Source organism: Phlebotomus papatasi, chromosome 2, assembly GCF_024763615.1.
Source record: "Phlebotomus papatasi isolate M1 chromosome 2, Ppap_2.1, whole genome shotgun sequence".
Taxonomy (NCBI): Eukaryota; Metazoa; Arthropoda; class Insecta; order Diptera; family Psychodidae; genus Phlebotomus; species Phlebotomus papatasi.
The window spans coordinates 37,821,935-37,837,022 of record NC_077223.1 but is presented as its reverse complement, the minus strand read 5'-3'; the positions used below and the strand labels follow the sequence as shown (position 1 = coordinate 37,837,022).

The window sequence follows — 15,088 nt, the reverse complement described above, 5'->3', positions numbered from 1 at the left end:
AAGGACAAGGTATATTGTTGTTCCTCTTGGTATTTCCTTATATTGAAAGAAACACCCACATTAAAAAAAAACAAGTTTTTTCTTTAGATTTGGTCGAATATCACATATTTAATTATTTTATTGGGTATGGTTTTCTCAAAAATTCCCACTCTAAAACCTCCAAAAGGAGTTCCTTCAATTGCTTAAATATGATGATTTTAATGAACCATGAAGCTGAAAATTTCTCTTTGACCTTCTAAATTGAATTAGAGGACTAGTACACTTGTTGCTGGTATTATCTCAAATAGAAGGTCTTGAAGAAAATTAAAGAGCTCCATTCCAAACTGAATTAACATCGTGTAATATTATTGGATTAAAAGGAAAAAAAATCATGCAAGAATCAAGAATTTCTACCGCTAAAGAAAAATCAATAGACCATTGATTCAAGAAACAAACATACAACATCATTGTTCTAAAATCCCATTAGTTTCGACGTCATATTTTTCACGATAAATAAATTAGCAGCTGTACTTCAGCTTCAAATAAGAAAAAACTAAGTCAATCATTTTCAGCTACTATATTGTTGAATTTACTAACACACCTAATTGGAAAATAAGAGAAAAAAATCTGAAATGTCTTTGGTTAAGTATAATAAAAAAAAATTACGCAAAAGCAAGTAGTTCACCTCCACAGTGTAAAAGACTTTCTCAAAAAAGAACAGTGCTTTGTAACACTTTTTTCCACTCTAAACTAGCCAATTAATAATGTTAATGGGAAATAGCGACAAAATTCAGACATTGTGTCACTAATTGACAAAGAATAAATTATCATTTTTCTACATTTTCTTGCTGTTTTCTTCCACATTGTTAATGCTCGAACTCCAAAGAAAACAATAAATCCCTCTATTTCTCGATTCTTAGAAAAATACCGGAATGATGCTTATCCTTGTCCGTCTAATTATTGATTCGTTAAGGGACCTAGAGGCCAAACGGTTAGAGATAGTGGCCTCTGGTTTTCAGAAACCATTCATAAGTCTTCTAAGGGTTCATTTCCATTAATTTTATTTAGCACCATCACTTTTTTAACTTCAAAAATTATTTTTAACACTTCGTAGAACCCTAACTTATAAAGTGTCACGGAAGGACCAAGTGGCAGCCGCTGCTATTGTTCGGATTCTTTATCAGAATCATACAAGAATGCTTTTCCATTGGACATTTTACGACCCCAATATAATTCACTGAATTTTCATTATTTTTCTTCTCAATAATTAGTAATAACACTTTCAAACTGTTCTTTTAAGGCTTTTACACATTAATAATCAAGAAAACTATATCTTCAATACGTCAAACTCCCACAAAAAATGCATATGGCAGCAACTGCTACTTGGTCCTTCCGAGTGCAGTTTTTTTTGTTTTTGCAATATTATTGCATTAATATTTAATTTTAATTAAAAATTATACAACGAAAACATAGCCAGATAAATTCAGTATGCATTCAATCAGGCGTCCAAGCGAAATGATATTTTCTTCATTATAAAAAATAAAATTGGCAGCGGCTGCCACTAGGGTCCTTCGAAGTGTTAAATTACATAAAAAAGGATTAGAGGCAGGTTTTCAGACTTCGCATATATTCTGGCTTCGAACAATTGATGCTTTATCTAATCTGATTTTACCCTAGAAATATCTGTAATGCTTTAAAAGATCTCTTCTGTCAACTTTACAGTTAAATAAATCTTAAGACTTATACTGGTTCACAGTTAAGACATAGCCATATGGCTTACCTGCAATAATTACCTAACATTTGACATTTAATTTAATTAACTCTGGATTAGATTATTGCGGGCAAAGTTCTATTAAATTTTGAAAAATAAATAAAAAGCCCAGGTAAGCTTATGGTAGCTGAGATCCTTTACAAGCGCACATTCATTACCACAAAAAAATCAACTCACAATCGAATTTTCAGGGATTTTGAGTTGCAAACACCCCGACTTGCACGCAATTCGCGGTCGCCTGTAAATAATCTCAGCTACCATAAGCTTATCTGGGCTTACCACTGGTCATTTTCTATTTTAAATAGTCTGAGTACGGAAGACCAACTTAAGTTTTTTTTAATCGAAAGCTCTAAAGCTTTTAGGCTATCGATGCCGTACGGGCTGAAGTATTGAGAAAAGAAAATTTAACGGTATTCTAAAATGGGAAAAGAAGGGGGGGGCGGATCTAACATCACTAACTTCTTAGACACTCTTATCAACACTTAACCTTTGCTGAAAACCGCTTGTCGATATCTTTTTCCGCTCTCTCTTTTTATTTAACTTTAATTTTTTTTTTGGATTCTTTTTGGATTCTTTTGGTTATTTCTTTAATTTAAAGTCCATTAAATCCCGGAAAACTCCGATATTGTTGGAATCAGTCATGAACAGCAGAAAATGGGTATTATTATTCGAAAAAAATTTAGACTATTCTTCACGGAATTTTGGAAAAGTTGAAAGTTATTTCAATAATACTTTAAAGTAAAGATTATTTATAACTTCCTCCTCAAAATGCGTCCATCACCGTATTATTGATGCTTTCAACTTTCAGGACAAAACGATAGAAAATTTCATCAACCTATTGTATTTTCCAGGATCTTGAAATTTACTCCTTAATTCTGAGAAAACACTTATTAAGCGTTAAATTTTTAAATCGGGTTTTAAAAGCTAATTCGTATTCTTCGAATAAGATCTATAATTTTAAAGTCTTAAGTTTCTTAACACCTTTACGTTCAAACATAACAAACTTCAGATGTAACGAAGCTGAAATGGAAATTGCGAATACGCCTAACATCATAAGGCTCTCTCTAAAAAGCTGGGCCATAAAGAATTTTTTACACCCTTAAATACGGAAAATTTTAAGGCAAGATTATTGGATGGAATAAATGAAGTGTTATTAGGTCTTTAACTTAAAATTGGAAATCTATAATTTTGACCTTTTATCCTCTTCTCGTCTTACTAATAATAAATTATTTTAATCTTCTTGACACATTTATGACTTAAGCCGAGAGATTGATTAACGTAATTTTAATCAAAATAATGATTTGACTAAATTCCCATTAGTTTCCCAGTAACTAAGCCGTTTCTAGATCTTAAGCCGAGAGACAGATTAGTCAGATACTGATGGAAATGTAATCTAATTATTACTGCGATTATAATAACATTTAGCCGTCTTTCGGGTTAAGTCGTTAGTGTCTCCAAAACCTAATGCTCGTAAATAAAAACAGAATTTCACACTTTCGTAAAATATTACAAAACTTTGTACCTTATTTAAAACTTTAACATATTTTTTTAATGAATTCAAAGAACCAATTAACCTAACAAAGATGCAGTCAAAGAAAATTATTTTGAAACGGTAAACAACTTCATTATTCACAACAATTAAAGCAAATATAATTTACAGGTCTAGCATAGAAATTATGAATTTGAGCATTCTCCGAAATATTTTTCATTTGAGGAATTATGATTTGGTATATACCGGTTTGAGTAGATCTATTAGGGATATTGGATAGTTTAATTTAGTCTATGACTTTAAATGATAATTGTTGAATAAAGAGGAAATTTTACCCCGTGTGTCCGTTTTGACAATGTTCAAAAACGAAAATCCTTATTATCCTTGAACTTCGGAACTTTGAAAATCATTTAAAATTATGAATATAAAATTTTAATATATAATGCAACGTTTAGATTATATATTTCTATATTTCCCTCTTTCTCTCTCTCTTTCTCTCTCTTTGAATTCGAATATACAATAAAATTAGGCTTTAGAGGCAACAAAAACCAAAATTGTTAGAGTGTAAGTTTCTCATGTCTTTTCTATGGCTAAGCGGATGATTTTTTTGCGTAAAAAAGCATTGAGTAATTAGATGCTGGTAAAATACATTCTTGGAAGTGAGAGACGCGAGATTTTTCGAAAGACAATTGCCCCCAAAAAATATTACTTAACAACCAGGCATTGCATTCGATTCAGTTGAATTCGGAAAATCCTATTTCTAATTGAACCAACTCGACTGTGAAAATATTAGAAATTACCTAAGATAGTGTTTCTTTTTTTCAAGTCTCAATAAATACAAAGCCCTACTCCTACGCTTCTTGCCCTCAAGCTCAGATTAGAATCAACAATTAGGGAGGTTGGGGCGGTACTAAATTAATTAAGGGAGAAACTAAACAATGGCATAAAACATGCTTTATAAGAAATATTGAGCAAATCCCCCTAATTTAATCAAAAGCATACACTTGGCATATATCCCATATCCACTGAATTTTTTATCAATTTAATACGAATATTTTTGGAGTTGCCTCTAGCGAAATTTCTGAAATGGGCATACGTTCTCTCAAAAATTGAATGGTCTATCTATAGTCTATATACATAAATCCCAGCAATATATCGATCGTTCCATTCCATACTTTTATATCGCAAAATGACAAGATTTCAGGAAATCCATTTGGAGTTGTGAAATTCGTACGACGCTTCTGGTTTATTACTTTTTATTTTTTTCTCGAAAAAAAAAAAGGAAATACTCTTACTTCTTTACTGCCTCTCCTTGGATACAACTATTCCGAGTAGATTTGGAGTAGTATGAAATGGAACCGTCAAAATACTCCACAAAGTAAGTAATTTCCTGAACGAATGTCTAGTTGTCCATTTTACTTTGATATTGATTTCTGTCAATCTCTCCCCATTTTCTCCCCAGCTGATAAAATATCCAAAGCACTTTTAATTGAAAGGGACCCAAGTTGGGTGAATAAAATGAAAAATTCATATTTCAATAACAGTCAGTGAGAAAAAAGTGAAAATAATTCAGTGTTTTCTTGCACATTAGTCTCAAAAAATCGTGGCAGTGAAATGAAAGGTGAAAAAAAAACAAAAATACTACAAATACTTCAATTAAATTCGTTATTGCGTGATGGAAAGTCATTCTGAAGAGAAAAGAAAATAAAAAAAGAGAAAAATCCTGCGAGAAAAGCCACCTATTCCATATCAACAAAAGGCTGTTAATTCACAATAAAAAGAAATAGAAGTTTTACCGCCTTTTTCTGCTCGAACTCTACAAAAAGAACAACATAAATACAATTCATCTATTTTTCGATTATACCCCGAAATTTGCATTTTTTGATGATGACACTCAAAAGAAGTCATACGTCAATTACAAGACTAGAGGTCAAACGGTGTAAAATACCGACTTGTGGTCTTTTAGGCACTCTCTTTTTTTAGTCAACTTTCATTTTTCCCTACCATTTTTCAATAAAAGTATGCCTATTTTGGTTTTCCTTTCAATTAAAGACGTTTTTGACGTTGATAAGATTAAGTTTCCATCCATATACGTCAATGGAATTGATTCCTTTATTCTAATGATTTTTCAAAGATAAATATTAGACAGGTTATGAGGAGCGCATTTTTCAACCGATTGGAACAAATATGAATTAATTTTAAAGGTCTTTGAAACCTTCATTAAACTGAATCGATTATAACAGATTAATTTTTAATTCGAACACAATTAACCGTGACTGATCCAAATAATTTACACACTAGAAGCAATTTTCGTCAAAAATTGCCTTTTTTAAAAAATTCAGACGTTTCTGCCTACAAGGATAGGGGAAATTCTCTTTAAAAAGGCATTTTTTAAAGAAATTTCTACTAGTATATAGAGGCCATTTAGATTAGATTAGGTTACAGAGGGGGCGGTTCCTTACGGAACCGCTGCACCCAGGCCTTCTTTCGGGCCCATTATGCGTCCCCAATTAACCCCTGTTAAGGATCAGATGATCCAAGCCAGCCCGTTTTTCGGACAAACTCCATTAAATAAGGCGGTTTAATCGTGATAGGTTTTCATCAAACAGCACTGCTTTACCCAGTAGCACCCGTCTAAAGCTGGAGCAGTTGCACAAATAGTGAATGAACGTCTCCTAAGTTTGTTATTCAGATGTTTGTTTAGGCAGTGACTGGTTAGAAGGTTAGCAATCTGCCGGTTTCTCCGGCGACTGCCTCCCACCAGGTACGCTGTCCTTTTATTATCCGAATTGGTCATGAACAGTTTGGACCTGCAACAATATTTATTCGCGGCCCATCCCATTTTATGAAGTTTTAATAAAGCCTCCTGTATAACTGATTTCCTCATTTGCAAGGAAATCCCTACAACAAGTTCAGGACCAATGAAGGCGGTCTGCTTCTTCATTTCCCGCTATACCCCTATGTCCAGGTACCCAATGTAGACCGACGTCATATTTCTGTGAGGCCGCTTCTAACATTTTCCTACACTCTGTCACGAGAGCAAAACGCGACTTATGTCCTGTTATAGACAGATTCGTAGCTCTACTATGTGAGAATTTTTTAACTTTTTAACCCGCGCTGCCAGCCACTAGACTCCGAGTACCATTGTGACGACCTCAGCCTGAAACACAGTCGTGTACTGGCCGAGGGGTGCTGATCCGCTAATTTGAAGCGCCGAACATGGTATCCGACGCCTGAGGATCTTTGAACACGAGAATCGTCAATGAATAGAACGACCGCATCGGACATCGGACTGGATAATGTCATCCGCACGTTTAATCCAATCAGGCTTTGTATGAAATATTGCTTTAATTATTTTCTTGGGCAACCTTCCCTCAATGTAGAAGTCATCCCTCAAGAAGGTCTTGATGTCTAGCAATAGGGTTATCGAGTATTCTCGTGTGGGGTTACCAACCTGAGTGACCACGTGACTACCAACCTTCTCACTTTAATGATTTTACGAACTATGCGTTTACGAACTATGCGAACTACGCGTGTCATTAAGGTGGCTTGGTAAAGTGGGAGACCACCAAAGGACTGGCAAGTTGGGGGGAATTTTCCTTGTGAGTTTGCCCGGCAAAGTGTATACCAAAGTCCTTGAGAGAAGATGCCGAGATATAGTCGAACCCAGACTGGGTGAAGAACAATGCGGTTTCAGACCTGGTAGAAGCACCACGGATCAGCTTTTCACCCTGAGGATAATTGTCGAAAAGACTAGGGAGTATGCAATTCCACTCTATGCTTGTTTCATAGATTTGGAAAAAGCATATGACCGAGTACCGAGAGAACAACTTTGAGATGTACTGCACGAGTACGGACTGGATGAGGAATAGGTGGGAGCTACCCAGTCATTGTACAGAGACTGTAGTAGCTGTGTTCGTGTAAACGGATCCAAGTCGGAAGGTTTTCAGGTGGGTGTTGGACTGCGCCAGGGGTGTGTTCTATCATCATTGTTGTTCATAATATACATGGACAAGATTATGGAACGCAGTCGGGGGCGGAATGCGATTCGTATTGGGGATTTCAGGGTGAGCCATCTCCTCTTTGCAGATGATTTGGTTCTTTTTGGATCTTCCGAAGAAGAGCTTCAGCGCACACTTGACCGATTTGTAAATGTTTGTGCCGAAACAGGTATGAAGGTGAACGTGAGTAAGTCGGAGGTAATGGTGATTTCCCGACAATCTGTGGAATGCACTCTACATGTTAGTGGAGTCTCATTGACACAGATGGAGAAGTCCAAGTATCTCGGGGTGTTATTCACGAATGATGGTAGGATTGAGGCAGAACTCTCGTCGCGAATCGGTCAGGCTTCTGCAGTAATGAGGGAGCTTGGCAAAAGCGTGCTGAGGAAGGTCGAGCTTAGTCGATCGGCTAAATTATCGGTTTTCAAAGCTGTGTTCATTCCTATTCTCACCTATGGTCATGAGATTTGGATAATGACCGAAAGGATAAGATCGCGAGTGCAAGCTGCCGAGATGAGGTACCTTCGGGCGGTTAAGGGAATCACTCGTCGAGATCGAGTGGGGAATGTAGCTGTTCGTAAGGAACTAAGAGTCGAGGAGCTGCTTCTTCGGGTCGAGTGATCACAACTTCGATGGTATGGACATGTTCAACGCATGAATGAAAAAAGATTCCACAGAAAAGCTATGCAAGCCATTGTGAGGAGACCTCAACCTCGAGGCAGACCTAGGACAAGGTGGCTTAATAAAATTCAGGATATTGCGTGGGAGCGCCTTGGGATCGAACCTGAACATCTTCCTGAAGTGGCGGAGGATCGACAAGCGTGGGCTGCTAATTTGGATGTCATGGGCCCGCGACCCCAATAGGGATAAGCGGTTGAAAATGAATGAAAAAAATGCGTTTTTGTACTTTGTAATTTTCCTATTAATACTTCTTCATAGGATTTTACAATCTAAGAAGACGCTTTTTCACCATTTTATCAACGGTAAGATGGTAGTGGACGCTTAATACTTATATTTTTATCTTCCTTTCCTTCTTTAAAAAATCTACATCTAAAAGAGACGTTCAGTCTCAAAGACGATATCATTCAAATAATTGAAATGAAAAATGAAAAACATTTTTATGCTGTTTGCTCAGGTGTTGAGATGATTTAAGAACAGGTTTAATACAATAGTTTTTTTGCGAAATAGTCAAAATCATTAGCACGATTATTTACCCTATAAGTGCTGAACAGCTAAACACCCATTTAAACATTATGGAAAATCAATTTTCTGAACTTCTAAACAATATGGAACTGAAAGTCATAAGGTCGAGCATTTCGCAAAGCTAGGGCACTTTACCATCTCTCTTTTGGAACCAATAAAATTCCATCTTGAATATTGAGAGAATGTTTTATGATAAACTCTTCAGCCCATAAATTTTCTTTAGTATTTCTGCGTGGCTCCTAAATGCCTTAAAGTAAGTTTCCACGTGATAAGAAATAGGAGGACAAAGTGTAATAATCGTAATTTATGATTTATTTTCTTTGCAAACTTTTGTTTACTCAAACACAATTGTGCATAAAATGAAGTTAAAATCAATTAGTTTGTCCAATATTCAGTGAAAAATTTATTAGACATGAATTCTTTAAGTAAACAATGATGCGAATCCAACATAAATATTGCTACATCGTATTTTGACTTAATTGATTCAATGTATTTGTAACTGATGATTTTTCAATGAGGAGAATTTTACATATTGAAACGACTGAGACTTTGTGGAATTTGAACTCAAGAACAAATTTCCATCTTGAGACGCTATTCTTGATTGATTGCCTCTCAGCCGCAAAAAGTGCTTCAAATATATAAAGCACAATAGAAATCCTCTATTCTTCACAAAAACGGACAAAACATTGCATTTTATTGCTCTACCATTCCCTAGCGTCTCAAATATTGCTGTTTTTTTCTTTTAAGACTATGGTAATGAACGAGCGAAACAAGGTTCTTTTCTTTCTCATTCATAAAGAACATGAAGAATATCATGAATTAAAGTTAAACCATTAATTTTTGCAAATTGAGCTGAAGGAGAGGATTTTTAGACATTTGTCGACAGACACTTTCTCTTTTCTTTGGGAGCATTTAACTGTTTTTTTTTCTTGCTTCTTTCTTTTCATTTATCATCTAATTAGAGGTCAATGGTGTGTATAGATGAGGCTGAGAAAAAGAGGGTAAAGCTTTTTTATTACAATGTAGAAAAATAAGTAAAACTATACGCAAGTAATTGTAGAAATATTTGCCAGAGGGCAGAAGTGATTTAAGATAAAAATTTAAAGGAAATTACGAGTTTTTTATCGATAATATATCACTTAGAATCGTTCAAACTTCAGACAAATAGATTATTTATTTATTTATTTATTTAAATGCTTTGTGTAGCTAAATTGTTTGATAAATATGTATTCATACAGAAATTTAAGTTTTGAGACCCTGAAAAAAATCCAAGGGAGAAGAGAAAGAATTGAAAGAAATATCCAAAAATGGATATAAAAAAAATTTAATTTATAACAAGTCTTGAAACGGTTCTAATCGGTAATGAACCGGTAATTATTCCGAAATTAGTCAGACAAGCAATTCTGTTACCCTTTTTGGGCAATCTTTTGAGTGATTTATGAATCGATTGAGAACTAATAAACGCTAATTTATGTGAAAGTCTTGAGTTCGAGTTCTTCTAAGTTACGAGTTCGAGCATTTCGCAATCCATGACCCGCTTTAGCACCCCTTTCATTTACTCTGAGTTTTTGTATTCTACTGCGCTTCAAATAAAGCCTATCTGAACCGTAAGATTTCCAGAAAGCTACAATAAACCTCAGACCCTGAAAACACGACTTAAGTCGGGAGACGGCTTAACGAAATTATAATCAAAATAATGCTTTGACTAAATTCCTATTAGTTTCTCAGTAACTTATCCGTTTCTTGGCCTACGCTGAGAAACGACTTGGTTAGTGGAAAACCGATGGAAATACAGTCAAATAAAAACCGCCTCTCGGCTTACGTCGTAGTTGTGTCTAGGAGCAGGACCTTACATTTTTTCTGAGTTTTAGTTTCTTTATAAGAAATTTATGCAAAGATAAAATTTTTACGATTCAAAAGATCTTAATAATTAACCTTTACAAATTTTACATGGTCTCCAAAGAATTACAAAAAAGTATATCTAAGTTTGTATTAAAAAGGTATCTAATTCTAAAACTATGTACTTGATTTCAAAAATCTATTTAATTGATTTTCATTTTTCAAAAATTAATTATATCAATTTCAATGACTCTAGTGAGAATAAGCGCCTTTATTTGACTAAAGACTAAATCAATCAATTAAACTCTTATCCCTGTCTCTAAAAGCTTTTATTTCATAAATTTTATTGAATAAATTTTGTGCACCGTGTCGCTTGTTTTGTTTTGAATTAATGACAGGTGGGCAGGGATTTTTTCTTACTTTTTTCTCACAAATATTGAATTAAAATGATTTAATGTAGCGTTATTCGCACTGTCTTTGGATATTTGGAAGAGTTTAATGAGAAATATTACATTTTTGCTGCAAATTACAATCCACGCAAACGAGTAAAAGAAGTTACGGCAAATGCTGATTAGAGAAAATTTTGTATGAAAATTTGTCGTAACTTCCCCAAAAATGGAAGTTACGACAAATTCTGATAAATTTTTATTAATTAAGGGCACAGACCATAATTTTTGTTTCAAATAATTTTTTTATTGGGCTTATAACAGTTTCTTTTTCTCAAGTGCGTTTAATAAACAAAATTACGCCGATTCTAAATATGTATATATCCCAAAATTCCCAAAATGAAGTTACGACAAGCTGATTTAACAGACGATATATCTAATGAGAAATAAATTTTATTTTTTAAACATATTTTTGCACTCAGAGAAATCCGAAAAAGTTGAAATAACATTCCGGAAATGTTAATTTTACCCTGCAGTATTGATCCGAAATCGGTGTAAATATTGTACTTTTTAGGTGTATTATGGGTTAAAGTTACCCTTTTGCATGTTAATTTTACCCTTAAAAAGGTGTAAAATTATCATTAAAAAATGTTGATATATTTTTGCACCTAAAAAGTGTTAAAGTTATGAGTAAAAAAAGTTAATCGCATCCCTCTTTTTTCTCAGTGTGATATTACAGTGACAGTGAATAAAAAATGGGGTTCTAGTCATCTCGACAACTCTAATAGGCAAGTTCAAAACCATGTTTACAAAACAAAAGTTTATTATTCGTCGAACCCAGTTTGTTTTATCTTTCTTTTTTGTTAGAGTTTCATAAAAACTGCTATATTTTTCTCTTAAAAGTTTCTCTAATTCATTAGGTAAAGTATTGACCTTTTGACTTTTGACATAAAGGTCTTTGGTCCAATTCTTGGATGAACCGGTTTAAAAAAAATGTAAAGTATTTATTGTCAACAAACTGTAATTTAAAGAAACTTTAATTTAAAGCCATTAAAATTGTAGAGGAGAGAGCAATGAAGAGTAATAAAAGGAATACAAAAATGATAAATGATTAGAAGGAAAAATAAAAAATAATTAATGTAAACAAATAACTAGAGTAGGTATTGCGTACGAATTATTAAATACTTCTTTTGTAATTCAAAGAGTTGATAATAGAAAAAAATACTTTAATTTAGGTAGCCAATGGAACACCCTTCACACTAAAATTCGGTTTAAAATTCTTATGCCCAGCACACAATAAATTTTGTTTTGTAAACATGTTTTAGACTTTTCAGTGAGAGCGAATGAAACGTATATCTAGTCTTCTCGCTCACTCTTATAGACAATTTTCAAAACATGTTTACAAACAAAAGTTATTGTGCGCCGCTCATTACAAAAAATTTTTGTATTAGTATAATAAAAACATTAAAAGAAAAAGTTAAATTATAAGTGATTATGACCCGATTGCCCTTACACGATTGTCTCTTAATAAATTTTTCAAATTAAGAATAAATAAAATGTGTCTTGTTTTTCAATTCTAATGGTTCCGGCACCTTTTAGATTAGGAAAATTTCGTAAAGTTGAAATTTGAATCTTTTTCTTTCTCAAAAGATTTGCCTAAGTCTGTTCTACTTTTTCGGTCTCAAAATTGGACTGAACTAAATTAAATTTGGTGTGATATTCTAAAGAAGAAGAAGAGTGCGAAAGAATAGGATAGACTTATGCAAACAATTTGAGATGGAAAAGGAAGTGAATTTCGATTTCATGAAATTTTCCTGATCTAAAAGATCTGCCGGAGCCATAATTCTAATTTAATCCCAATAAAAATAATTTTTATCGTATTTGATACTTCATTATATTACGCGAGATTTTTACAGTAGAAAAAAGTCGCAAATACGCATGATCCCGCATTTTCCAAAAAATAAACATTTATTGCTTTTTCTAATCTTTCTGCGATAGAAAAACCAACAATCAAATTCCCAAGATCTCTCTTGCACTCACCTGAGAATCTATCTGGTTCGAGCCCCGTATCAAGATCCAGACCACAAATCACAAAGTAATCTGCAAATTTCCGATGCTGTGGAGCTCCAGGGGGCCCATTGTGGGAGGAGGAGCTGGAGCTAGTTGCTTCTGAAGCCATTGCGGAGTCTCCGGAAGTGACCAATTAGCTGCTTCAGCCTCAAATTGGGCTCAATTGGCCGAGTCAATAACCAGCATCTTCAACACGGCCTGGATTTACCAATCTTTCCAGGGCCCTTTCCAGACAAATTGGCAATTTCACTGTGATTTCCAGCACTTTTCCACTCACTCCATATTTTTCTCTTGCTCTCAAAAATCACTGCGTGGCATATTTTTCAGCAGGATTTTCACACTAAATTTAGCCCTTGGGCTTCCACTAACACTTCAGGGTGTTTTTCCTATGCACTCTTTGATAGAAAACAATTATTTTCAACGTTTACTACGGAGCACTTTGTTTTGTAGTTTTCACATCAAAAGCTGCAAAAAGACTGCCAAAAGTTCACTGATGATGAGGTAATGCCAGCAATTTGACCAATAGATGGCGCTAACAATATTTCATGCGGGAGATGGCGCAAAATTAAAATCAGCTGATATTTGACACCCGCTCTTTCTCCCTAAAAACTTGCTTTCAGTTAATTCTCGAGGAAAATCTTCAGAATATCATCATCAATCGCTAATCAGTAAAGTGTAGAATTGCTGATAAGCTGTTGTGGAATCTGATTTAAGCTTTCAAGTGAAAATTCAGTGAAGTTCTTAACCTTTGTGAGAGTGACACAAAAGGTCACGGTGACGATTTTTCTAAAGTAAATTTTCCATATTTTTCCCACCGGAAATGTATAAACAAAGTGCCACAAGGCTCCAAAGTCTCCCCAAGGAGCAAATTCAGGCTTTCATTAAGTCCTTTGACACAGTCCTCACGGATTGCGATGGTGAGACAACTTCTTCCAAAAACTACTTCCATTTTCCTATCAATAAAACCAATTGGAATTTTTCAGGAGTAATCTGGCTATTCAATGAAGCCCTACAAGGAGCCCCAAATGTCATCAATAGATTTCTAGAGATGGGCAAAAAAGTATTCTTCGTCACCAATAACTCGACGAAGACCAGGGATGAATTCCTAGTGAAAGCAAAGAGTCTCAATTTCAATATGACTCGTGATGGAATTATTTCAACAGCCTATCTCGCTGCCCAGTACCTCAAGCATCGTCAGTTTACCAAGACAGCCTACGTTGTGGGCAGTCAAGGGGTCATCCAGGAACTGGAGGCTGTAGGGATCAAAACCATTGGATATGGGGTGAGTTTTATTTTTTCTCAAGAGTTCATTGATATTTTCTCAAATTTTCCAAAATTAGAAACATTTTTTTGTAAAACGTTTCTGTCCACAAGGTATAAACGTGATAAAAAATCTCAAGAGAAAAATGCCTTGTCACTACTTATCTGCAGAAAAATTCTTGTTTGTTTATCACATTTCTGGAGAAGCTTGTTAAATTGTTTTATTATTTATATTGGGATTCATGGCTTTACTCATTGTTTAGATTTAGAATAATTTATTTGAAAATATTTATTTATTTTCAAGATGCTAATTAATAGCTTATAAAGCATTTATTTATGAATTCAGATTAACATAAATTCAAAAATCAGGATTTTACCATAAAAACTTTATTAGGGGGAATTGGGGCACGTTTGAAAGTGGGGCAGCTTTGAAATTGGGATATTTCTCCTATTTTTAAATGAAATTGAGCCTTATCGTAATATAATTTAGCTGCAGGAACAGATTGAGAAACTGTTACGATATGGTTTTCTTTTCTATTTAAAAATAAGAGAATAATCCCAATTTAAAAGCTGCCCTACTTTCAATGGTGCTATAATGTTCCCTATTTATAAATTCTTTAAATTTTAAATTATTGTTTCCTCAATATGAATTGCTTCCAAAACCAAAGCAATAGCAACACTGCGCTGAGAGAAATCAGAAAAAGTTAAAATAACATTCCGGAATGTTAATTTTTCCCTGTAGTATTGATCCGAAATCGATGTAAATATTACTTTTTTAGGTATATTACGGTTTAAAGTTACCCTTTTTCATGTTGATTTTACCCTCAAAATGTGTAAAATTAACATTAAAAAATGTTGATATATTTTTACACTTAAAAAGTATTAAAGTTATTACGAAAAAAATTAATGCTAGCCTCTTTTTTTCTTAGTGTTCACATTATGTGCTTTTTTTATTTGAATCGGTTTACGTTTACAACCTTTCCGTATTTAACTATAAAATTTTTTCTTAAACCACATAGAACCAGCACAATTGATCAATAAAATATTAAATTGTCATACAGTGCCCGGCAAAAGCGAATAGTTCATGGCT

At 34.0% G+C, this 15,088-nt stretch overlaps 2 protein-coding genes across 4 annotated transcripts in view; one reads left to right on the top strand and one right to left on the bottom strand.

Annotated features, from left to right (window-relative positions):
• The window catches only part of LOC129804083 (DENN domain-containing protein 5A), a 48,340-nt gene extending 35,119 nt beyond the window's left edge, over positions 1–13,221 (bottom strand). For 2 of the 3 annotated variants that reach the window (XM_055851114.1, XM_055851115.1), the window contains exon 1: positions 12,709–13,221. In XM_055851114.1, the coding sequence (XP_055707089.1) occupies positions 12,709–12,847 (139 nt within the window). In that variant the 5' untranslated portion in view covers positions 12,848–13,221. The remainder of the gene's footprint in view (positions 1–12,708) is intronic. The other variant, XM_055851116.1, reaches the window with a different exon arrangement.
• A 64-nt stretch (positions 13,222–13,285) lies between these two features.
• LOC129804125 (glycerol-3-phosphate phosphatase-like) overlaps positions 13,286–15,088 on the top strand; it is an 8,107-nt gene continuing 6,304 nt past the window's right edge. Inside the window, exons 1-2 of the mRNA XM_055851207.1 lie at positions 13,286–13,655; positions 13,722–14,020. Coding sequence (XP_055707182.1) covers positions 13,559–13,655; positions 13,722–14,020 — 396 coding nt within the window. The 5' untranslated portion in view covers positions 13,286–13,558. The remainder of the gene's footprint in view (positions 13,656–13,721; positions 14,021–15,088) is intronic.